This window comes from Orcinus orca, chromosome 1, assembly GCF_937001465.1.
Source record: "Orcinus orca chromosome 1, mOrcOrc1.1, whole genome shotgun sequence".
In the NCBI taxonomy this organism is placed as follows: Eukaryota; Metazoa; Chordata; class Mammalia; order Artiodactyla; family Delphinidae; genus Orcinus; species Orcinus orca.
Genome location: NC_064559.1, coordinates 203,169,941 through 203,196,130, shown reverse-complemented (window position 1 = coordinate 203,196,130; position 26,190 = coordinate 203,169,941). Strand labels below are relative to the sequence as shown.

At 40.4% G+C, this 26,190-nt stretch overlaps 2 protein-coding genes across 13 annotated transcripts in view; one reads left to right on the top strand and one right to left on the bottom strand.

Moving 5' to 3' along the window:
- Window positions 1–26,190, bottom strand: part of LOC117202358 (basic proline-rich protein-like) — a 447,146-nt gene that overhangs the window by 237,755 nt on the left and 183,201 nt on the right. The gene's annotated exons all lie outside the window — the stretch shown is intronic.
- The window catches only part of VPS13D (vacuolar protein sorting 13 homolog D), a 245,260-nt gene that overhangs the window by 116,181 nt on the left and 102,889 nt on the right, over window positions 1–26,190 (top strand). For 9 of the 12 annotated variants that reach the window (XM_033432975.2, XM_049695910.1, XM_049695917.1 and 6 more), the window contains 10 exons: window positions 618–741; window positions 1,539–1,774; window positions 5,568–5,676; window positions 11,289–11,452; window positions 13,355–13,463; window positions 15,636–15,815; window positions 17,750–17,866; window positions 18,697–18,846; window positions 23,434–23,583; window positions 24,532–24,628. In XM_033432975.2, the coding sequence (XP_033288866.2) occupies window positions 618–741; window positions 1,539–1,774; window positions 5,568–5,676; window positions 11,289–11,452; window positions 13,355–13,463; window positions 15,636–15,815; window positions 17,750–17,866; window positions 18,697–18,846; window positions 23,434–23,583; window positions 24,532–24,628 (1,436 nt within the window). The remainder of the gene's footprint in view (window positions 1–617; window positions 742–1,538; window positions 1,775–5,567; window positions 5,677–11,288; window positions 11,453–13,354; window positions 13,464–15,635; window positions 15,816–17,749; window positions 17,867–18,696; window positions 18,847–23,433; window positions 23,584–24,531; window positions 24,629–26,190) is intronic. The other 3 variants (XM_049695930.1, XM_049695928.1, XM_049695933.1) reach the window with 1 other exon arrangement.

Here is a 26,190-nt window from a genome sequence, read left to right as displayed (position 1 = left end):
GATGGTTCTTACCTGAATCAGTTATTACATTGGTGGTTGCAAAATGGTGATTTTTCTGGTTCTCTCATTTCTTCTACATTTATTAACTGATATTCTTCCCTAAGGAAGAGCTTTCTTTCCATTCTCTCCAGTGGTTTATCTGTATTTAAGTACACACACACACACACACACACAACACCCACGTAAATTATGATCACATACTGGTACCTCCATTCCACAGGATTCTTCCTCACCTTCCCTCATCCTACAGTGCAAACCCTGTTTATCAATAACATCAATATATTAGTTTGAACCATGTGAAATTCCTCTTTTCTAGGTCAAAAGTAGTCTAATATTAACAATTTTATGTAGTTCAACCAATATTTACTCATTTGCTGCACTGACGCTAGACCCAAAACAAACCCTAAGTAAAATTTGTAGATCTCATACAGTTACAGCGTGCTGTTCAAAGTTGCTTGAATGAATTCTTTTTTACTGTGTGATTATACTGTCAGTTTCTACTTTTTTTAATGTGATCAGAGAGCGCACAGTGGTGATCATGAGAAGTATGAGGAGAATGTGAACTGGAGCTTGTTCCCTCCATTTTATGCAGCCTCTTTTGTTTCCTTTTGCTGCAGAGACACTCTGGGAAAATGCTTCTTCCTGCGTGTGGAAATTACTCTTCGAGGAGCTACCTATAGGATCTCCTTTAGTGATACAGATCAGTTACCCCCTCCTTTCCGAATTGACAACTTTTCTAAGGTACCAAGGGGAGTTGAGAGCCAGTTTGGCTGTTTCATATGCGGGAAAGTGGAATATATACTGCCCTTAAGATAATGATGAATGAAGTACATTTTAAACTTGGGTTCAAAAGAAGCCATACAGGATCTTAGAAATCTTACCATTGGGAGGTGGTTTCTGCTGGTTATTTTGATTGCTGGGCAGCCTTGTCCAGAAGAGACTTCTCAGTACCCAGAACTTATTTTGACTAGATAGTTTGGTTGGCATGGTGCCCTCTGTAGACATTTCCATATAAACAGAGAGAGAGGAATCAGAATCAGATTGACAAATGCCCGGTAGAATGGGCAGGCATTCTTCCTGTTGCTTAGTTACAGTGAGCTCTTTTATGAATCTTCCAAGTAAAGCCAAGATGGAAATCATTAGATTCTATTTTAAATTATGCCTTACATCTTAAAATATGTGACTTTCCATAGCTGAATTCCAAAATTTTTGTTCAAAGTGTATCCCAGGGGGTTGAGGGTAGACTAGATGCCATTGAAAGGACAGAGAAGCTTCCTCTAGGTATCTGGCATGGCAGAGCTTCTCAAAACCCTTTACCCAACAGGCTGTGGCCCATGTCTAATTGGTGGGCTTTTTGCAATTTTGAAGATGATTAGAGAGGCATTTGAAGAGGCCACATGATGAGCCTCACTTGTGGTTATATGCTGCGTAGGTTCATTTGGGAAGGATCTGGGACTTAAACCTAGGAGGCACTGATAACTTTCCAATACCACCGCTCTGACTGAAAGTCCTCTTTATCCTCTCCGCCCTTACTGTAGGTCCCGGTTGTCTTCACTCAGCATGGCGTTGCTGAACCCAGGCTCCGAACTGAAGTGAAGCCCATGACTTCCTTGGATTATGCCTGGGACGAACCCACCCTGCCACCTTTTATCACTCTGACTGTTAAAGGGGCAGGTTCCTCTGAGATCAACTGCAACATGAATGATTTCCAGGATAACCGACAGCTTTATTATGAAAATTTCATTTACATTGCTGCTACATATACGTTCTCTGGGTAATTCTGAGTTAAATTACTGTTCGTAAAGCAGAAAACTCTAATTATTAACCGGTTTTAAATTTTAAGCAGTTCTCAGGAGGCTAAGGGATGAACGAAGATTCCTTCCATTCTTTACCAAATCCTAGGCTCAGGCTCTATCTTGAGAGGTCTTTAGTCTAAACCCTTGTCTTCTGGCTAGAGTAAAATTTATCCAAAAAGGCAAGACTCTTCTCTTTTTAATAATCTATCCCCAATAATCCATTCTAGTATCTAACAACTCCCCTAAGGCATTGTTATTATAATGTCTTAAATTTCTCTTGCTTTAAACTTTTGTTTTACCTCTTTCCATTTTTTGTTTTACCTCTTTCCTCATCTGAAACTGACTAATCTTCATCCATAATTATTCAAGTCACCATTCTGACTCTCCTCTTCCATTGAGAATTCTGATTAAGCAGACACTTAAAGGTCTTTTTAATAGTCACCTGAAGGCAAGCAGAGGAGTTTAACTTGACAGTAATTCCAGTTGCCTTACAATTATAATCTTCACTGTTGTCTGACTAGTTAGTTGTATTTGGAAAGAAAAGACAGGTGAGGAATAGTGAGCTTATTCTAATTCTGTTAGATTGATACAGAGATAGGTACGTAGAGATTCAAAATGTTAGGCTTTCAAAAGTAGTCATTCCACCAACACATAAATATAGTTTGTTTCTGTGCTGGTTACAGGGCCAATTTTAAAGTTGAAGAAACTGGGAAGATAGCCTAATCTTTAGCATTCCAAATATAAGTCACCTGGTGAATGGGGCATTTAAAGTTATATTTCTTTGCAAAATGTTCTGAATAATTTTGCTCATGAAATATTTTTGTATGTGCCTGAGGCCCACAAAATCATCTCTGAGTCTGTGCAGTGTCTCTCTCAGCTACCTAGACTCCAGATTTCACTAATAATGAATTGAATAGGCATCTTTGCTTAGAATAGCCCTTCTTTTCCTTGTTTATTACAGTTCTCTTTTGATAATGATGGTGCTGAGATGCTTATCTTGTTTTAATTAAGTCAATCATGTGTGTTTCTTTCTTTTTAAAGATTATGGCACTCAATAGTATGACATGCTTAAGGTTTTAGTGCCTGAAAAGCCAGTCCTTAATCTGGTTGCTATTCATGTTTTTCTCTTTACTTTCTTATGTTAAATTCCAGTAGTTACTAAGCTGTTTAACTGAAGAATCCTAATGGAGAATTACGAGTTTAATGGGTTGAACAGATATGGATAGAGAAAAAGAGAAGTTCCTGGGAATCTTAGTGTGCTAAGGGGTTGACCCCTATAAGTGCAGTAGATCCTATTTCTTCGCATTTTTGGTGAGAACTGACGATGAGGAAGGAGACTAGTTTTGTTTTGTTTTGTTTTGTTTGAAATTGAGGTGAAGTTCATATACCATAAAATTAACCATTTTAAAGTGATCAGTTCAATGGCATTTAGTGTATTCGTGATATTGTACAGCCACCACCTCTATCTAGTTCCAAAATGTTTTCATCACCCCAAACCCATTAAGTAGTGACTCCCCCATTAAACCTCTTCTCTCAGCCCCTGGAAACCACCAATCTGCTTTCTGTCTCTCAGGATGTACCTATTGCAGATATTTCACATAAATTATCATAAAACATGTGGCCTTTCGTGTCTGGCTTCTTTCACTTAGCGTAATGCTTTCAAGGTTCATCCGCACTGTAGCCTGTATCACCGTTTCATTCCTGTTATGGCTGAGTAATATTCCATTGTGTGTCTGTACCACATTTTGTCTGTTCTTCCTTTGATGGACATTTGTGTTGTCTCTACCTTTTGGCTGTAGTGAACAGTGCTGTCAGCATGCCCATACATGTACTTGTTTAAGTACTTGTTTTTAATTCTTTTGCATATATACCTAGGAGTGGAATTGCTGGGTTCTACGGTAATTCTGTGTTTACCTTTTTTTTTTTTTTGCGGTACACGGGCCTCTCACTGTTGTGGCCTCTCCCGTTGCGGAGCACAGGCTCCGGACGCGCAGGCTCAGCGGCCATGGTTCATGGGCCCAGCCGCTCCTCGGCATATGGGATCTTCCCGGACTGGGGCACGAACCCGTGTCCGCTGCATCGGCAGGTGGACTCTCAACCACTGTGCCACCAGGGAAGCCCCTGTGTTTACCTTTTTGAGGAACTGCTATGCTATTTTCCACAGGAGCTGAATCATTTTATGTCCCACCAGTAATGTGTAAGGGTTCTGGTTTCTCTACATTCTCAGCAGTGCTTGTTGTTTTCCACTTAAAAACAAATTTTTTTTTAATGTTTTTTTTAAATTTATTTTATTTATTTATTTTTGGCTGTGTTGGGTATTCGTTGCTATGCGCGGGCGTTCTCTAGTTGTGGTGAGCAGGGGCTACTCTCTGTTGCGGTGCTCGGGCTTCTCATTGCAGTGGCTTCTCTTGCTGCGGAGCACGGGCTCTAGACACACAGGCTTCAGTAGTTGTGGCACATGGGCTCAGTACTTGTGGCTCACAGGTTTAGCAGTTGTGACGCACAGGCTCAGTTGCTCTGCGGCATGTGGGATCTTCCTGGACCAGGGCTCGAACCCGTGTCCCCTGCATTGGCAGGCGGGTTCTTAACCACTGCGCCACCAGGGAAGCCCTGTTTTCCACCTTTTTTTGATTGTAGTAATTCTACTGAATAGGTAATGTTACCTCATTGCGGTTTTGATTTGCATTTCCATAATAATTGATATTGAAGATCTTATCACGTGCTTATTCCCATTTGTGTATCTTTTTTGTTTGTTTGTTTTTTGACCATGTCGCACAGCTTGCGGGATCTTAGTTCCCCAACCAGGTATTGAACCCCGGGCCGCCCTGGCCACGGCGTTGAAAGCGGTGGCTCCTAACCACTGGACTGCCAAGGAATTCCCTATTTGTATATCTTTGGGGAAATGTCTATTCAAATCCTTGGCCCATTTTTAGATTAGATTTTTTTGCCTTTTTGAATTTTAAAGCTCCTTATATAATATGGATACAAATCCCATATCAGATATATGATTTGCAAATATCTTCTCCCATTCCATGGATTGTCTTTTTACTTTCTTGGTAATGTCTTTCGGAAGGACAAAAGTTTTTTAATGTTGTTGAAGTCAAATTTTTTTTGGTCACTTGTGCTTTTGATATCATGAAAACTGGTTTTTAACTCGGAATTTTTCAGTCCATTTTTTGATGATAGAGATTAGTGGCAACAGGAGGATGATCTAAATAAAATCTCATTGAAATACCCTAAAGTGTAGTTAGGCTGCAACATTCCATAAAGCTTAGTATTCTTAAGCCATAGAGAAACACAACAAGGTGGAATTGGAGGAAGGTGATTATGAACCCTTTGTTTTCTTTTCATCCTTAAGGGACTTCTGATTTCTTGCTAAGACATGGGGATGCAATAATTCTGATCATCTTCCTGGCAAACAGTAGAACTAATTCTTGGACCCTTGGAATGTTTGGATTAGTTTTTGTTTTTTGTCTCTAAAGATATATAGTCATCCTTTTATGTCTGAATTTTAAGCCACTGAAATTATCAGGAGAGGGGAAATGTCAGAGTATGTCTTCTGACAAATGAATCTTTGAACTGTGCAGGAAAACAGCACAACCTTGATCTTTCTGCAGCTTGAGTCAGGCTTTTTCTTCTATGATTAAAGAAGAATTATCTTCTTTATGGTGGAGGTTTAGCCGTTTGCTTATGAGTACATGAATACGCATGTGAGTCCACGTGTATACGTGTGTGTGTGTATTATGATTGTTACTGTTTTTTCAATTCTAGTTTACAGGAGGGGACAGGACGGCCTGTGGCTTCCAACAGAGCCATTACCTGTGCAGAGCTCGTCTTGGATGTCTCACCGAAGACACAGAGAGTCATTTTAAAGAAGAAGGTAAGAGAGCTTAGAACTTGGAGTTTAGAAGAAAAGATTTTTAGCCCTGGAAGGGACAGGGGCCACCTGGCCCACCCCCTCGTTTTGCAGATGAGCAAGCAGAGACCTAGGCCCGTGCTCAGATGGAACTTGGGCGTCCTGACTGCTCCATTTGTTGTTCTCCCCACTGTCCCATGACGCCTGCTCTAGGAATTCCAAGCCCTTCTCATCTTTGATACCTTTTCGAAGAACTTAATTCTTGAATTTATTTTTTTTCAAATTTGTGATTTGTCGTTTTCATTACTCTTTCTATTGTAACACTCCCCTAATCTACTTTTCCCTAAACTCAGTGGAAAAATTATCACACTGACAGTTTTTTCCCTTTTTATGCCAACATTCTTTTCAAGTTAGTTTATGAAATGATTATGCTAATAGACCTAGATATTGAGAGAAAGAGTAAAGTTTGACCAGAAATATTGTGACTGACAGAAAGACTGGTAATAAATAGTTCAGACTTCAAAATGAATGTTGTTTGAGAACACAGAGGTGCAGAAGTCACTCTAAGAGGAGGAAGATCAGCAGCTATCATTATTTGAAACCATTTACCTGAGGGGTGTGTTCTGGAAAATTTTGCATAATATAAATCATATAATCCAAAAACAACCCTGACAGAGGTTGTGTGTTTCCAACCTAAGTGGCCCTAATGCTGACAGAGGATGCCCTTTAATCATCTAAAGTGCTATCATGTGTGGCAGTAATGTAGGTGGTTTATGACTCATTTGGCTTTGAGGTTGTACAACTCTTACCGCATTTTTAATGGGGGATAGATTCAAATTATTTCAGATTTTGCACATCAAATGAAACTTTAATACATGTGTTTCTAATTCAGTTTTATATTTTTAACAGCTTTATTGAGATATAATTCATGTACCATACAAATCACCCATTTAAAATATACAATTCAGTGGGTTTTAATATATCCACAGTAGGTACTACTTTAACCACACTCAATTTTAGAACATTTTCATCACCTCAAGAAAGAACCCTGTATCCTTCAGCTATCACCCCCGCATTCTCCTTACTTCCCAGCCCTAAGCAGTCGTTAATCTACTCTCTGTCACTGTAGACGCCCCTGTTCTGGACTTCGGTCAATATATGAGTGGTCTTTAATGAAGGGCTTCTTTCAGTTATCCTAATATTTTCAGGGTTCTTCATCCATCTATCAATCAACCAGTACTTCTACATGTGTTTTTATATCATACCAGTTGAAAGTCACATAATTCAAATTTGCTTAAAATGTTATCACATTCTTTTATATAAGACTGTGTTTATGTGTTAGATACATTTTAGAAATAAGATTTGGGAATGGTGATGAGTAAAGAGACCATGAGATGTAGTAATTGAAAGTAGACAATTTTCTAGACTTTATTGAACATTTTGAAAAAGGAAATTTTAAAAGACAATAATCTAAAAATAAAAGAGTCTAACAGAAATCAAGGAATTGGGAAAAAAATAGAAGAGCCCTTGGAAATGATGCAGATGACCTTCAAAGAAATGTTCAAGTTAATGAGGATGTTAGAGTGAATGGAAACCAACTCAAGAGAAAGATGATTTATCAGTGGAGTATGATCACCAGGTGTGATCAGCAAAACACTAATAATAAATATACATACATGGGATTTCCAAGGGCTGGTGTCTGCTAAGTGGACAGAAACAGACTTTTTTAAATTAAGTAGCAAAAAATACTTTACATAAAATTTTACAATTTACACATTTTCACAGTTGTCATTTCACTTGATGAGGATGAAAACCGGTAAATGGGAGGGAAGGTGATGAGTGAGTTACGTTGACATCTAAAACTGGGCAATGTTCTTTGAATTGGCACTAGGAAATGGACCTATGTGCCTGAATTAGAAACCAAGAGTAGAAGGTTGACCTCTTAGGTTTTTCTTTGTTTGTTTTTTGGGATTTTTTTTTTTTACTTTCTGTTTTGAAAGAATCTCAAATTTACAGAAAAGTTGGTAGAAATTCTATAAAGTGGATTTGTCCTGTTGCTGGTGACGTTAACGTTAGCACTTGCTTAAGGTGGTGTCTGCCAGCCTTCTCCACTGTGAAGGAAGTTTTTCTTTTCCTTTGTATTTAGTAAATATTTTGTGGAGAGGTGCTTTGAGACTCTGTAAATATCCTGTTCCTCATCAAGTTTTCTATGTATGTATGTATGCATGCATGCATGTGTATTAGCTTGGACTTCCAGAACAAAATAATATAGACTAAACAATGAGAATTTATTTCTCGCAGTTCTGGAAGCTAGGAGGTCCAAGATCAGGGTGCTGGGCAAGTCGGTTCCCGGAGGGGGCCCTTCTTCTAGTTTGTGGACTGCAGCCTTCTTACCGTGTCCTCAGATGGCAGAGGAAGAGTGGGGTCAGGGGTGAGGGGAGAGGAGAAAGCAAGCCCTTTGGTGTCTTAAGGACACTGATCCCATCAGGAGACCCCCACCCTCATGACCTCATCTAAGCCTAATTATTACCCAAAGGCCCCATTTTCATCCCAACTGCGGGTTAGGTCTCCAGCATAAGGATTTTGCAGGAGCACAGTTCAGTCTGTAGCTTTATGTATGTCCCCATGGCTCCCTGTTTTATTCAGTGTGTTATCTGTTACTGTCAGGGTTTATTTTTATCCTCAGTTCTCATGTTTGGCCGGTAGGAGTGCCTTTAACCTCCTGTGTCCTTTTGACATATGCCCCTCATGCCTTGAGCACTTCCATACTTTCTGACACAGCAAGTTATTTTGGGCTCGTTTTGTACTTTCCCTGCAGCATTCCCGGAATTTGCCACTTCTTTGAGGAGCCCTGATTCCTTTTATCAGAGAATGGAGTTTAGAAACTTAAGATATGTACACTAGGTGCCCTTGTTGCTGTTGTGGTGTCGCTGTTCCCAGACTCTCTCAAGGGACAGACCTAGCGATTTTATGTATACATGACGTATATATGCACACACATGGCACATATTGTATCTGCGTATATGCATATGTGCATATGCATACATATATCTTATATGTGTATTTATATATTCAACGGATTTCTCTGTGTATTAAGAACCAGCAGTTCACACTAATAGTTCTAATTCCAATCCAACATCACAAAGCTCATTGTAATTTTTTCCCTTTTCATATTTGTAACTCCTTTGTCCAGCACTAAGAATGTATTTTTTAATTTGATCAGTTCCCGTGAATGTAACCCATGTTTTCTCATCACAGTTGTGCCCCCCGCCCCGAGTGTGGACACACCGTGTTACCTGGCGTGGGCCCTGATCTCCACATGCTGGGCAGCTCCCCGTCCAACCCCACCCCCTGCAGGAATTCCCTCCTCACCTGTCTCTGTCTCTGACAACCCACACTAGGCTCGCCTCCCCAGCCCCTTGATATGGGTCAGCACCCACCTTGGGTTTCAACATCCCACTCTGGGCCGGGCCACCACAATATACCCACCTACCCTCACACAGCCCCCATGGCCTTCTCCCTCCCTCAGTGTCACCTCAAGGTTTTAGGACTAAATTGTGAGGAAAGGGGGCAGGGGAAGGGAACCGGAAGGAGAATGGTAGATCTTGGGTTTTTAAATGGAGGTTTGGGTAGTTTCCAGTGATGATGAGCCTGCACATACGGGCAGGCAATAGAGGAATCCATGTATGAAAACTTGATTTCACCTGGGCATCTGTGCTCTGATTCCCGATCTGGAACACCTCCAGGAAAATTGAGGTGCTTTTCTGTGTGGTTTTGGTGCTAGGGATAGATGTATTCTCTTACTGTGAACAGAGAAGTAAGCATGTGGGGATTGCGGGTGGAGAAGTGCAGCTCAGTTTCATCTCTTTTCACAGGTATGAGAGGCATTAGCACACAGTAGAAAGAGCATCATCACACTGCTATATTTAAAATAGATAATAAATAAATAAATAAAATAGATAACCAACAAGGACCTGCTGTATAGCACAGGGAAGTCTGCCCAATTCTCTGTACACCTGAAACTAATACAACATTGTTAATCAGCTATACTCCAACATAAAATAAAAATTAAAAAAAAAAAAAAGAAAGAGCATCATATCTTCTAGATTTGAGTTCTGGCTTTGCCACTTAAAGATGATGATATCTGGTGTTTCACATTCCTACCGGAGCCTCATTTTCCCATTGATCTCCCAGGTTAGTGAGGGGCATCAACTAGGATGCTGTACATAATGTGCTGTGTAAAGCGATGTGATCATGATAACATAGCAACCATTTATCGAGGCATTAACCCTGTGCCAAGTATGTGCTGAAAGTGCCTTGTATTTATTACACTTATCACAAGAACCCTCAGAGGTAGCTTAATTTCCCCCTTTGACAGGATCAGGAAACAGGAGCTCTGAGAAATTTAGTAGCTTATCCAAGGTCACTTAGCTAGTAAATGAGGCAGCTGGATTTCAGATCCTGGCATTCGACTCCAGCATTCATATTACTTTGTTAGCTTTTAATGCAGCTTTGACAGCTTTGTTGCAAAAGCTGTCTTTCCAACGCGGGGCAGCATGTGGATGCGTTTGTGGTACCTAGAATGTGATCCTGACGGGTCTAGTTGGAGTATACGTTCCCATAGAAAGAGTATTCTCAATGGTTAGGTGTTCCTGAAATGGAATTATAGGGATTGTGTTAGAAAGGTAGTATGGCAAAGTGGATAAGCACGTCGTCCCTGGACTCACACTTTGGGGATTCAGACCTTCACTCTACCACCTACTAGTTAATGTGACCGTGGTGAAGTTTCTTTATCTCACTGGGACTTAACTTCTTCATTTGTAAGTAAGAACAGTAATAGTATATACCTCATTGGTTTGTTTTGAGGATTAAATGAATTACTATGTGTAACTCACACTGATCAGTGGCTGACACATAGTAAATATTCAGGAGGTGTTATTACTACTATTATTATTACTTCTTACATATAATGGATTATACAGACTTTCATGGATAGACCTGGAAGTTCAAGTACTGCTTATAAAATACTCCTAAGAGAAAATATATTTAGAATTAATAGCAATAAATCTAGTATAACTTTTGAATACAATCCACTTAATAGTAAACCCAGTAAATTGGAAATTGGAAACCATCAATATAGTATGCTTACCTTATGAACGTGGGATGGGGGAGAGCTCTGGTAAATTCTGGTTGTCTGCCAGTTATGAGGATAACCAAAGACCAAATACTGAGAATATCATATATACTTTATATAATTGGATCACTCTTTTAGGTAAGGGCACTGGAGGGCTGCCATCTGGAATAGCAGTTAACACAGCAGTGTAGCTAGTGGAGGAGATTAGATTGAACCTCGACTAACTGGTTTGCTCACAAAGTATTAAGTGTATGAAAAAAATAAATTCAAAAAATTTATATTGTCATTTTTGGTTGTTTGGTTCAAGAGTTTAGCATATTTTATCCGAAGTGCAGCTAGAGATTGACAGCAGTGCAAGTTTGAATTAAGCACTGACATAATCGGAAAGTGTCTTTTAGTACAGTCCCTACTTGAGAACACATTCAGCCCTGTGTGAAGCTCTGGAAGCCCTTGCATGAAGCCGCGGCTGCGCATGATGGCTCTTGCTGTCTCTGCCCAACAGGAACCAGGGAAGCGTTCTCAGCTGTGGAGGATGACTGGCACAGGCATGCTGGCCCACGAGGGCTCTTCCGTGCCTCACAACCCCAGCAAGCCCTTGGCCGCCCGCTCCACCGAGGGCTCTGCCATCTTAGATATTGCTGGTCTTGCTGCAGTCACTGACAACAGGTAACTTTCATGGCAACTTTTGATTCAAGTTCACTGCTTTCAAATTCAGACTCAGAAGAAATCTACACCAAAAAGCAGAGAGTCTATAAATGAAGTAAGAATTTGTATTTTTCTTCAATGACAGAAACCTGTTGTATTTCCAAACATGAGTACTGGGTTTCTGTTTTATGTTTTAAAGTCATTATGGAAATACCCATGGAGATGTTAAAAAAAAAAAAAAATCAAACTATAAGGATATGTTATGAAACATGAATGTCTTTTCATCCAAACGTCTACCTACCCCTGCTCCCGAGAAGTGAACAGTTTGTTTTTTTAAATCTAAGAATTTTGTTAAATCCCTTGAAAGCAGAAACAAATTATTAAGAGAATAATCAAATTGTTTTTATGACAAAGCGAGAGAGAGGCATGGACATATGTACACTACCAAACGTAAGGTAGATAGCTAGTGGGAAGCAGCCGCATAGCACAGGGAGATCAGCTCGGTGCCTTGTGACCACCTAGAGGGGTGGGATAGGGAGGGTGGGAGGGAGGGAGACGCAAGAGGGAAGAGATATGGGAACGTATGTATATGTATAACTGATTCACTTTGTTATAAAGCAGAAACTAACACACCATTGTAAAGAAATTATACTCCAGTAAAGATGTAAAAAAAAAAAATGTTAATTTTCTTTATGAGCAAAGGACTAAAATCAACAGCAAGAAATTATTGGATCACTGCCTAGCTCATTTTCTATTGCTGTTTGTCTGCTGCCTCTACTATCTTACTTACTTTTATTTGGTGCTTGTCAGAACCATCACTGTGAGAATTCATTTGGGACCTTAACTTTTAGATCACTGTGGGCAAGTTTCATCTCTTTTTAAAGACTGTGCATAAGGAGATGGCATGGAGGAGTGAGTGGATACACAAGGCTCTTCACAAACATGAGAACCTGCAGAAACCATTTATGACTATCAACCCTTGTTCATCTAAGAAAATAGACTTTCTTTTATCCTCTAATCTTCCAAATGTGAATTACCCCTCTTTCCCTAAACTTTCTTTCTTTGGAGCTACAAAATAGAAAGAGTTGAAGCTCCCATCTCTTCTCCCTGCCAGTATTTCATCAGTGCTGATAAAGCTGTAGAGAAAAAACCTCCTTGAGTCTTCCACCATCTACAGACTTAGAAAACTGCTTGTGTAGCAGTGGAACATAACCCACAGCTGGGAAAGAGCAGGACCTAGACACCAGGATCTGGAGTGGAAGACAAAAGACCAGGGCTATTATTGTACTGGGGGCTGGGGATGGAGAGTCGGATTTATAAGTGATTTTTTTTTTTAGTTTGTTTAAAAAAATGTTCCATTATCTTTACAACAAGAATACATGTTTTTAAAGCCAGAAAAAAAAAATGTGTTTTTATGACTGACTGCTTGGATTCAAATCAGCTCTTTAACTTTGAATAAGTTATTTTATTAGCCTTGCCTCAGTTTCTCCATGAAATCAGTGTGTTTTCAGTTAATAACTTGTTTACTTCCAAAATGACTTTAGATGACTTACAAGTTAAAACCCATTACAAAATAAAAGTATTTGGAAATAAAACAGAAAAGGATTTTTGAAAATATTTTAAAAAACCTTTCTTGTACTACATGACAGCTTGTCATTGTGAGAAAGCAAGAACGCCTGTTATATGTATTAAATTGTGAATCCTTAAAGTATTCATATTTGTGTCCTCATTGCTTTCCATTTTGTTTTATTCCTCCTTCCTCATTGAGAGATACCTAGCTGCCATAGGATTCAAGCTAACTGCCTGTTAGATTTTAAGGGCAGAGGATATTGGAAGGAAGAAGAGTAAAACCTCGATCCTGATACTCTCTACAGGCCTGAAATATTTGACTCACAGGACTTGTTGCATTTTCCTTTCTTCTAGATACGAGCCGCTGATGCTAAGAAAGCCTGATCGTAGGCGAAGCACAACCCAGACGTGGAGTTTCCGAGAAGGGAAACTGACCTGTGGGTTACATGGGTTGGTTGTCCAGGTTAGTAGTTTTTGACATCCCCGGTTGCAGCAAGCAATGGTTGAGCCTTTTTTTTTTTTTGAAACAAAGTCTTAATTAGGATATACATGAGATGTTGTTGAATGGGAAAAAAATAATTACAATGCAAATATGTATTATTTCATTTTAGTCAGGAAAACCATGAAACCTTGTGCATCTCTGCATATTTACATGGGAAATGTTATTGAAGGTGATATGTAAGAAATGTGTTAGGAATGGTTGCTTCTGAGTGATGGTTCTTATTTTTTTCCCTTGGCTTATCTGGATTTTTTTTCTTTGATGAGATAAATTACCTATGCAATTTTAAAAAGGAAGAAAGAAAGAAAAATGTCAGCTAAAAGCCCGCCACTAAGTTAGATGGATTAGTTTTAGACCTGTGAGGTTAAAACCATCTTTTATAAAGTGTTCTATGAGATGGTGAGTAATCTTCATGGGCTCTGCATGCCCCAGATTCTGTTTACTTCTGCATTCTCAGTGGTCCCCAAATAGACCTTTCATTGTTGTAGCAAATGTCGAAATGAAGGTTGCTGTTCAGTTTCCCCTGCCTTCAAGTCAGCCAGTCCACCCCATGAAAAACTCCCAGGTACTTTATAAGCAAATGTGTGTTTGGAAAGTTACCAGGAATTTGGATTTTCTCTCCTTCTGGCTTCAGGCCGGGAATGAGACCATGGATCTGAGATGAGTGAGTAGGAAGGTGTCTCAGAGGTTTGGGCATAGAGCAGAACAGCACGTGTGACTGCGTGTGCAGTTCTGCCTCAGCCTGGGACTTACCCAAAAGGTAAACACTAGAACATCAGGCCCAGAATCTAGAGAGCTCTTAGTGTGTTTGACCCTGGTGGAAACCAGGCTGTCCTTCCATAATGGGAGCTTGTTCTCCGGGGGAGCGAGCAGAACTGCAAGGAGCCTCTGACTGCTGTTTGGTGAGATTTATTTTCTTTATCTCTAGTGCCCTGAGCTTTTTTCATCAAAGACAAGCTGCTTACTTATATGAAGCACACATCTGGAATGGATTTGTGATTTTCAATTAGCAATGCAATTCAGACTTCTAGAGGCAAAAGAGGGCTTGTTATAATTGTTGGGTTCCGTGTCTGACCCTGACTTCTGGTTTGTTTCTAAAGCCCATGTAATTCCAATTCTCTTAGAGCATCCTTCCCAACCCACTGCCCCCCCCCCCACAACCAAAAAAAAAAATCCCTTTCTGGTGTTTGTTGTTTCTTGAATCTATTTCATCATTTCTCTGAGTGACCCTGTAATAGCAGTATTCAGCAGAGCAGAATGTGTTTTGGTTAGGGAAATAAACTTGTTACAATCTTATCATTCTGAATAAAATAATTGAAGGCATTAAAACATTTTCTGACACTACCCTTATAAGGTTGTGTATGCACTTTCTTTCTAAACTTAAAATAGTTATAAAAGCTTTCTCTATGTTAAAATCTGTCCTATAAACCCAGCTCAAATTTTCCTTTTCATTACTCACTATTTAAAAACTAACAGAGGGGGATCTAGACACTTTAGCTATTATCTTCTCTAGCCCTGTATTCACTCTCCCAAAGGCATCATCCTGCAGACGTCCGTTTTTCTTGGGGCACATAGCAAGAAGGTACTTTTCTCCAAAGGCCCGAATAACTGGCTGTCAGATGACATTCACATTTCCCTGTTTCATTTTAGAAGAGGCACCATATTTTGAATATTTGATTGTCCAGCCATATGCCTGTTTGGGGAGATTTTCAACTCCAGAATTTGCTTTTTATTGGAAAGCTCAGTGATAGTGATACTTTTTAAATTTTCAGAATGTTTCAGCTTTTGAAGCAGACCCTAGTGAGAATACTCAGAGAAATAGGGTTTTTGGTACTTTTTTTTTTTTTTAAGCTTATCTTAATGACTAGAAGTTACTACTAAACTAATATACTGTATTCATGGAATTATCTTACCTTGAATTCCCTAAATTCATGTAGCATAACTTTCCATCTTGCCCAAGTAATCCTCCTGTTCTTTATCATCTGTAAAGCTGAAAAAACAGTAAATGCTTTGCTATATGTTGACCATGACCCTTCAGAAGAGAGTTTAAATCTGGTAACTTGTTTGAAATGACATATTAAATTGTCAACGTCAGTGCCTTTGCCTTTTCTTATACATCTTTACTCTGTCCTGTAGGCCAAAGGAGGGCTTTCTGGTTTGTTTGACGGAGCTGAAGTTGTTCTTGGTCCGGACACATCCATGGAGCTTTTGGGGCCAGTTCCACCTGAACAACAATTTATTAACCAAAAAATGAGGCCTGGTTCTGGAATGTTGTCCATCAGGGTCATCCCAGATGGACCAACTAGAGCGCTCCAGGTGATGATTTATCGTAAGAACTGACCTGAGTCTCACTGTGCTCCCCCCGCCCCCACATGGTCGGTCATTCAGCAGATGTTTATTGAAGTATCTGTGCTGGGTGTGAGGATGGCGTGTCCTTATAAAGTGGGGATAAGACCTGCCTCACAAAGTTGTTATAAGAATCAGAGTATAAGTAAAATACAAGATGATTTTTAAAAAGTGTAAGAATTATTTCATAATAACTTATAAGGGAAAAGAATCTGAAAAAAAAGATAAATATGTATATATCACTGGATCACTTTGCTGCACACTTGAAACTAACAGAACATTGTAAATCAACTATACTTCAATAATAATAAAAAAGAATGAGTAAAAAAAAAAGTGTAAGAATTAAAGAAGATAATGCCAAGAACAGTACATATTATTATCAGTCGTTATATATGTTTATTATATATTTAAATAATTGATATATTAATAACATTGACAACAGGGAGCTAGCTATATGAGGTCTCTAATCAGATAATTAACATGTTGTGTTATGAAAGTAGGAGTGGAGGGTGCTATGGGGAGTATCTAGAAAGGATTTGTATGCCCAGATTTGGAGACTGGCAGGGACTTTCTAAGAGAAGTAGCACTTAAGCTGAGATCTAAATGTTAACTCAAGGAAGTTAGCCAGATCAAGAAGGAAAGGTGGAGGGGCTGTGCCTTAAGAATGAGAGTATTCGTTCACCAGTTATTTACTGAGCCCGTGTTAGAGCCAGGCACAGTTCTAGGTACTGAACCTAGACTAGTGAACAAACAAAGTTCCCTGCCATCTTGGAGCTTACATTCTAGTGGGGTAGATAAACCATGAGCAATAAACAAAATAAGTAAATTATATGTATATGGGAAGTTATGTATCTCCATTGAAGGCCTGGAGATAAAGGAGAGTGATCCAAGTGGCACACAGAATATGCTAAGAAATAGGCAGGAGACCGAAGCAGGGGCCAGAACATGAAAAGCCTGATACATGCTAAGGATTTTGTGTTTTTTCTATGGCACCAAAGAGTCAGGGAGTGACACGATCAGAAATTTATTTTAACTTGCTCACTCTGGCTGCAGTGTGGAGAATTGGAGTGAAACTGGAGACAGAGAAAGGCCAGTTTGGAGGGATCTGGCTGAGAGATTATGGTGACCCGAACTAGAATACATGGCAGGGAGGTGGACATGAGGAGGACGTTGGAGAGAAATGAATAGAAATGAAGGCTTGTTAGGGGGTAGAGTCAGTCAGACTTAGTGATTGCTCGAATGTGCGGATGGGAGAGAGGAAGGAGTCAAGAATGGCCTTCAGGATTTTGATTTGGGCAACAAGGAGGATGATAATCTCCATCACTAAGAGATGTACACAGAGCAGACTTCTGGGGGGAAATGAGTTAAGTTTTGGACTCATTAAGTGTATGGTATTTACAGGGAGGTGTCCGGAAGTCAGTGTAAGTATGGGTCTGTAGCTCAGGGAGAGTTCTGTGCTGGAGATAATGGATTTATCAGGCATGGGGAATTAGAGTTAAGGAAAAAGAAAAGATGTTGATGTGTAACAGCAAATTCTCTGAGATAGTACACCGTAATCCACAATATCTCTTTAAAAAGCACCCTTCTCTTAAGGCAAAAAATGAATGCCTTGATCCTGAGGTTTGCATGTTTTGACTTGAGCTATAATACTAGATCACCTACAGATGCCTAACTCCCACTGTATGAAGCTCTCAAGGTCTACAGCTTGGTGTTAGTCATAGAGACTCAAGACCAAAATTGCTTCATTATTATATAAATCTTACCTTAGCAGTGCTTTGGAAACCATTAACTTCCATAGGATTATTGAGCATATAGTGACTTTGACTTACACAATTGGTATGGAGTGGGTTTCGCAGTGGAAGTTTGAGCCCTCTTAGTAAGTACAGTGTTTTATTTGACCGCAGATAACAGATTTCTCCCAACGGAAAAGTGACCGTTCATCATACGAAGTGGATGAACTTCCTGTTATGGATCAAGAGCTGCAGAAATTAAAGAATCCAGACACAGAGCAGGAATTGGAAGTACGTATTAGCTATTGCAGGGTCATTTCTTCATTACAAATTTGTTTAGAATTTTTCTCTTTGGTTTTCTTAGTTGAGACCTTCTCTTTTCTTTCTGACCTCTGTGACTTCTAAGTATCAGTGTTACTTCATAATATTTAAGGTTATCACATCATGAATGTGTGAATATGTTACTTAAATGGCAGCTCAGGTCAAATCAGAATGTAACGAATGTTGTTACAGTAAGATGAAAATAAAGAAAGCTAAATTATTTGAATTTAAATAGGAGTGAAGGTTGAGAATAAGCAAACTAGGTTTTATCTTTTTGGCCCCAGTTGACTCTGACATCTTCATTTCCCTGGCTCTGTTTGGGCATTGGAAAGAAAGTGAAAAGTGTGGAAAGGAGCATGAGATAAGTGTGAAAAAGCACACTTATTCCATATTTATTCATATAGGTTATTTAAAAAAAACACCTATATGTAAAGCACTGTATTGGATGTTATAGAAGTTTGGTGAATAACTTAATAAGAGCTTGTCTCTCAAATAGGGACAAAGATTCTCAAATGATTATTTTCCTGTAATGAGATGCAGAATGTCATCAGCGCTCCGGTAGAGGTGTTATCATATCACTGTGGAGTTCTGGTTGGGGTGGGGAGTGTGCCTGGAGAGGAAGGCTTGTAGTGAGATGATGGAATTTGAGCCGTCAAGGTGAGTAATACAGCTCCTACATGGTTTTCATCTGCTTAGAGGCAAAGTAGAGGGATTTAAAGCCATTTATTTCCTTGTCCTCTCCTGGCTACCTTGAGCTCTGTTTTAAACTGTCAGTGTGCCATATTTTGGTTTCCTTTCAGGTGCTTGTGAAGTTAGAAGGTGGAATTGGGTTGTCTTTAATTAATAAAGTCCCAGAAGAACTGGTCTTTGCAAGTCTTACGGGAATCAATGTGCACTACACACAGCTGGCCACCAGTCATATGCTAGAACTCAGCATACGGGATGTACAGGTGAGAGGGGGGCGCTTAGGACTTGTTGATCTCCTTTTCTTCCTGCTGAACAGCCGACCAGATCAGTGTTTGATGTTCTAAAAACTTTAGTACTTTGGCACAAATTTCTTATGGTCTTCAGAAAATCGTTCTATGAAAAGAATCCTTTTACCTATATTTGTCTTACTAATTTTTCTGTAGAGCAGAATTCTGAATATAGCAGCTAGTCCATCAGTAACTTAGATAACTTGGTCAAGGTGGCATGGAGGAAGGTGACCCATGGTCCCTCATCTTGCCAATAGAGAAAACAGCGGAAATCATCTAACCATAATTTAGAGGAACTGAAGTTCACCATAGGGAGAAAAACAAGGGAAGTGGACTTGTGCTTCTGATCAAGGTGGAGTAACAGACCTGATTTACTTTCCTACCTGAAACACCCCCAAAATCCAGATCAAGTAAGGAGACAACAGATTCAAGACACTGGACATCAGGCAACAAAGGACAGTGATCCCTGAGAGGTGGGAAACAGAAGAGGTGAGCCCTGCAATCACCCCAGCTTGCTGCCGTGAAAAAGTTTCCAGGCCATGTCACTAGGCGGAGAGACTGAGACAGAACCCAGCAGAGTGGATGAGCTGAACAGGGTTAAGAGTCCTAGGACCAAGGCAGCCAGAGTTCATAGGACAGCAGACCTGGGAGGAGCATGCTGCACAGAAAGAACTCTCAGGAGATCTGCAGAGGGCCCCGCAGATGGTCAGCAAAGGACAGATGAGAGGAACCTACCGTCCGAAAGGGTCATAGCACCGGTCACAGCACCGGCTGCTCACCACCAGCCACACTGGGAAAACTGATAATTATGGGACATTGGGAGGAGCCTTCCAGAAAGTCTTGGGCCTCCGTGGTGAGCTATGTGCCCTAGGCTGAGCACTGCTCCAGACCTAGCTAACAAATCAGTCACACAGAAGGAAACTCTGAAAGAATCAAATCTGTTTCCAAGTAAATTAACCATGTCCCTGAACAACAAAGCTCAAGATTTAATGGAATACAGAAACATCCAGCACCCAGCAAAGCAAAAATCACAGTATGTGGCATCCTATCAGAAATTACCAGGTGTGCAAAGGGGTAGGAAGACACAGTATATAATGAGGAGCATAATCATTCAGAAGCAACCCAGAGCTGTTTGGATTTTCAGAGAAGGACATTAAAACTCATTGTAACTGTATTCTATTCTACATGTTCAAAAAGTTTAGCAGAGACATGGAAGATATAAAAATCTCAAATCAAACTTCTGGAGATTAAAATGGAATGGAAAAAACACTGGATTTGATCTGTAGCAGATGACACAGTGCAGAAAAAATGATTAGTGAACTTAAAGACATAACGAGAAACTGTCCAAATTGAAATACCCAAAGAAAAATAATCCAAGGGGAAAAAAAACCCACAAAGAGACCAGCATCAGTGACCTATGAGAAAACTTCAGGCAATCTAATATATGGATAATTGGAGTCCCCAGAGGAGAGAGAGAGGAGGAGACAGAAAAAAAAAAAAATTGGAAGGAATTTTGTAATTATTATGTTTGTTAGAGGGTTTTGTTCTTGTTGTTAGGTAAATGTCTGCCTTTTTTCTTTTTTTAAAACATGAATAACTTTTAAAAGTCATGAATTAGGGACTTCCCTGGTGGTCCAGTGGTTAAGAATCCGCCTTCCAACAAAGGGGACGTGGGTTTGATCCCTGGTTGGGGAACTAAGATCCCACATTCCGAGGGGCAGCTAAGCCCGTGCACCCCAACTATTGAGCCGGCGTGCTCTATAGCTCGCGTGCCACAACTAGAGAGAAGCCCGTGCACTGCAGTGAAGGATCCCGCATGCTGCAATGAAGATCCCATGTGCTGCAATTAAGACCCGATGCAGCCAAATAAATAAATAAATAAACATTAAAAAAAATTTAAAATCATGAATTAAATTCAATTTTATTTTTTTTAAAAAAAGATTTTGACCATAGATTTTCCAAACTTAATGAAAACTATAAACTCACAGAAGCAGCTCAAACACAAATCCACATTCACACCGTCCCCTGTGCCTTTCCCCTGCCCTGCCACACATACGACATGAAGGAAACTGTACCAAGGTACATCATAATCAATTATTCAAAACCAGTGATAAAGCATCCAGATTAAAAAAGCCACGTTCCTCACAAGGAACAAAGGTGAGAATGACAGCCAGTTTCTTATTGGGAACAATGCAAGTGAGAATATGGTAAGCAACATCTTTAAAGTGTTGAAAGGAAAAAAAACCTGCCAACCTAGAAGTCTGTGCCCAGCAAATATATCTTTCAAAAACAAGGGTGAATTAAAGGTGTTTTTAGACATTCAAAAGCTAAAAGGACTCATTTCCAGCAGATCCACACTACAAAAAAATGTTAAAGGATTATCATGCCAAAACCCCTTTTCAGAAGAATTTTTTCTTTCATCATATATCACAAATAGCAAAGAGTTCAGGCTAATGACATCCCATTTGTTTGAGGATAAAAAGTTAATATCTTGCCACCTCTATTTCTTTGTCTTTCTTTTTTGATCTTACGGAGAAGATCCAAGGAATCATTTGCTGTTCATTAATTTCATTGACTTTTTACTGTAATTAAAAAGATTTTTTTTTCCTGTAGTACCTCTTGATTTCATGTGTGCTGTAAATTGTAGAAAATAAATAGATTTGAGAGTTTACTATGATTACAGTGCTATGAGGAAGAATTTTTAAGAACAGAAGATACAGTCCCACCCTTAGGGAGTGTCTAAATCTAATTGGGAGACTAAAACAAGAATCAGAAATTCACAGTTAGTGCACTTGCGTCAAATGTGTTTGGGGAAAGAGCGAAGAGGAGGTCAGAGTAAGGTGAGACTTTATTGTCATTTCTATTGGGTGTGACAGGTGATTCACTCACTGGGTGAATTCTAACTGAGTTATCATCTGTGTGCTGGGCATGGCACTGGGCTCTGGAGATACCACCATGACTCAACAGATGAAGTTTCTGCTCTCTGAGCTAACAGACTAGGGGAGAAGTCAGCCAATAAGTGAGCGAGCAAGCAAATAAATAATTCCAACTTGGGGTAACTGCTGTGAGAGAATAAAGAGGGATGCTGCTGCTTTAGGTAAGGTGGCCTAGGAGGGTCTTCCTGAGGAAGTGGGAGCTGAGCTGAGCCGAACTTGGAAGAATAGAATGAGAAAACCAGAGAAAAGGTATACTATGGGGAAAATGTTCCGGAAAATTCTGAGGGAGGAGAGACTTGCCCATCTTTGAGAAACAATGGGGAGGCTTGTGTGCAGGCATGGTGGCGAGCCTGGAGGAGAGTGGTATGTAGTGAGACTGGATCAGGTGGGCCCTTGGAGGCTGTGCTGAGGAGTGCTGTCCTGTCCTAGGAGATAAGGGAAGCCACTGCAGGGTGTCCAGGAAGGAGGGACATGATTTGTGTTTTTGAAAGATCATTTTGGCTGCTGTATAGAGAGCACATGGTAGGAGGCAAGAATGGAAGTAAGAAGAAGTGCTCTAGGTCCCTTGCCCTTCTCTCTGCACCTTGAAAGCCAACAGAAGGACCATCTGCAGCGACTGTACAAAATGGTTCTGTGGGAACCCATGTGATACAATGGAAAGGTCAAGGGCTTGATGCTCGAAATACCTGCATTTGAATCCCAACTCTCCTACTTACTATTATACCTTGTGAATATAATAGTAGTAATAGTGTGGGCAAGTAGTTTAACTTCTCTAAGCTTCTGTTTTCTTGTTTGTAAAATGGGGAGGAATAACAATTAACCTTTAGGGTTGTAGTGAGGGATGTGTTAGGTGATGTGTAGGAAGTATGCTTAGGGGTACCCGACACATGTTCTCTCCTCTTTCCTCTTCCTAGTGTGGGCCTTTAGGGTAAAACAAAGTAAAGATGCTTGCTTCCTGCCGTGAGCCTCCGGATGTCCATAAACTTACCTGAGTGTGGAGAGTGTGTTCTCGGTGATGGTGCTGATGTGGGGGATGAATAGAGCAGTCCCTGGTGCCACTGCTTTCGTCGCTCCATTCCTAGAAGGGAGTTGACTTTAGGATGGGCAACTGTGCCCATTTGGTAGCCATCTGCTACTGATTCTCTCGTTTGAGTTCTTCAGGGAATTTGGAGCAAGAGAAGCATTGATAGCCTAGTGGTTGAGAGCGTTCGCTTTGGGGACAGAGAGAAGTGGAGTCAAGTTCTCGTTCTGTCATTGACTAGGTGTACAACCTTAGGCAGGGGACTCTCTTCTCAGCTTCTTTGTCTGTGACATGAGGACAGTGATGATCCCCAGGAGGTTGTGGTGAGGATGCAGCAGAGCCCTGAGTTTGATAACTTGGACAGGCTGGCCGTTGTGGGACTTGATGAGATAATGCTTGTGAGGGGACCAGCTCGGTGCGTGGCACACAGCACTCACCAAGTAAAGTATAGCTCCTAACTATGGCTATTATTGTTGCTGGTTTTAGTGAGAATATATTTTTCCAAAAGTACTTTCTGAATGACCTGCATATTGTGAGACCTAGTTAAAGGTAAAAATGAAAACTGAGCAATTTGTCTGTTTTTGTTGCTGCTTTTTCATGTCCTAGGCGGACAATCAGCTCCTTGGCACCACGCAGCCCTTCATGCTCTTTGTGACTCCACTGAGCAATGAGAATGAGGTCATTGAGACAGGCCCTGCTGTGCAAGTGAACACGGTGAAGTTCCCCAGTAAGAGTGCGCTGACCAACATCTACAAGGTAGGCTGGTGGGCTTGATTTGTCCTCTTGCAGCCAAGGCTCAGAGCAGCAGTTCAGGCTGTGGATGGAAATAGTCCAGTGGGGGTAAGGCACTAAGCGACTCGATACATTGTGTAGCGGAATTGATGGAAACTCCTCTTAAAACTTCAGATTCTCAGTTGTGATTCAGCGGGCAATAGTACTGAATCCATAGGGGCCAGAGTCTGTATTCGTCAGCGTGAAGTCTCTGCAGGAAAGTATAGCATCTTCTAGATTGGTTGTGACCAGGCATGATCTCGATATATTATTAAAATAATAATCCAAAAATTAGCACACAACATTGTAAATCAACTATACTTCAATAAGATAAATTTAAAAAATAATAATCCAAGACTACTGGAAAAGGGATAGGAGGGGCCTGACCTTGGGACAGGCATCCTCCTCTGTAAGCTGCCACACTATTTACTAAAAGCAGATCATTCAGAAGTGATAAACTTTCTTTCCTGGAGAAGTCTTCATGTACAGGCTAGCATTACAACACCAAATTCTGGAAAAGTGGGAGCTAAGACGTTGCTTCTCATATTTCTGGTCCTTTGTCACCAGCGCCAGTGGGGTCAAGCCTGCCTGTGGCCCTCAAATTCACAAGCCCAGTTCTGCTCCTTAAACTAGCTGCTGTCCATGTGAGCTCAGTACCATATACCACAGTGCATCTGAAAGTATAATCCTGACTAACCAGACACAGATGCCCTGGGAACCAAGCAATAGGATGGTGAATCGTCTGCTAAACATCTTCTGGAATTTTTGATTCATTATAACAGTGTAGAGAGAGATGAGCCAGAAGAAATTTGGCAGTATGATTATGAAATCACATAAGTAAAGAGACCACGCCATATCACAGGGGCCTTCTTAGGGCGCGGATGAGAGTTCCTCTGGCATTCGCACTGTAAATCAGAATTTCTTTATCTCTAGCATCTGATGGTCACGGCTCAGAGATTCACGGTACAAATTGAGGAGAAACTGCTCCTCAAGCTGCTGAGTTTCTTTGGCTACGATCAGGCAGAATCAGGTAATGTCGAATGTTCTAGGTGTGTATCTGGGAATTGGCCCAAGGGTGGCATTTTTTAGTCTGCTTGTGAAAATAGGTGGCCTCTGAATGCCTGGCAAGCTCCCTATCCACTTCATAGTCTGAGCTGGGAAGCTAAGGTTTGCGGTTCAGTTCTCTTTCTAAGTATTGCTTGTTGACAGGTATTGAGGTGTATCTGTGTACGAAAGAAGCTGCTCCAAGGGTCTCTGGTGTCCCAGCATACCCAGGGGCAAGCTTTTGGGAAGCAGTATATTGTTCCTCTTTGTTTCATGTTTTTTGACTCATCTGCTTTAAGATGGCAGAAATGATGTTAGTCATTTAGCAAACCACTTTGTTTCCTAACCTTTGTTTATTAAACAGATTCAGGGCCAAGAATCAGAAATCCCTTCGGCAGTTCCTTTGGTTTAGCTGAGGAAAAAAATTGGCTAGCCTCAACTCCTTAACTTTTTTTCACATCCATACCCTTATGCCTTAATGTAATTACAAAGGTTTCTTGTTACTTTTCTCTTCTTTGGAGAGGGGAGTAGGATAAGCTTTTGAAAGACCTAAATTTTCCAGCAGTGCCACAGAAATTATGTAGCTGTCGTCTCTTTATTTTAGATCCCTCATCATGGCCTTTGCTAGACTGTATATACAGCTTAGAAAGAAGTCAGTAATGCTTAGTCTTTTGAAGACTAAACTAAATACTGAGCCTAAAGAAATGATAAGATAGAGACTTTTAATGTTTATCTGCCCATGTAGGCTAAAGGGGGAAAAAAATCCCTGGGGACGTGTGTACATATGAACATACATGCACACAATGCAAGAAAGACATTTTTGCTCTGTTTACCCCAGACTTAGACTTTAAGCTTTAAGTAAGTGTCTTTGGGATCAGGAGCAGATCCTGTCTGTTTAGTGCTGCGTTCTCCACTTTGGGTCAGAACGCCAGTGTTTATTTGTGTTCAGAGAGCCACTTGAGCCTGCCTGCCAGGTATCTGTTCTCTTTTGGGTACCTTCTTGGGAAGTTTTACTTTAAATTTGATTGGACACGCTTTTCTTGTAAGTTGCTCTAAATAAATTTCTCCCCAAGCATTGTCTAGTGGATTTAGACTCTTTTGTAAAATCCTTGCCTGCCTTTCATTGAGGAATCTCCTCTGCCTTCGATAACTATTCCTGTTCCCTGAATACAGATAAGCCTATCTCTGTTGCGGTATCTTTTTTTTTTTTTTAACCTATTCTCTTCTTTCTATAAATAGAACTATATAAAAGCTTACAGTATAAATTTGTTTGATATGTAGATATGTACAGTCTCTTTGGTTTTATTTTTAAAAGCACCTGAATCCAAGTGCAAATAAGCTGCCCACATGGGTGTGGGGACAGCATCAAGTTGAAGAGCACATTGCTGTGTTTTAGCCTGTGTTCATCCCTTTTGCTTCATGAGATAACAAGTGAGAAATCGGCCTCCACTCTGCTATTTAAATGATGTCCACTGTTTGGGAGAGAGAGCCACTTGTCGTGATGTTGGTTCTTTATAGCCTGCAGCCTGTTTCTTTTCAAGGCATTAT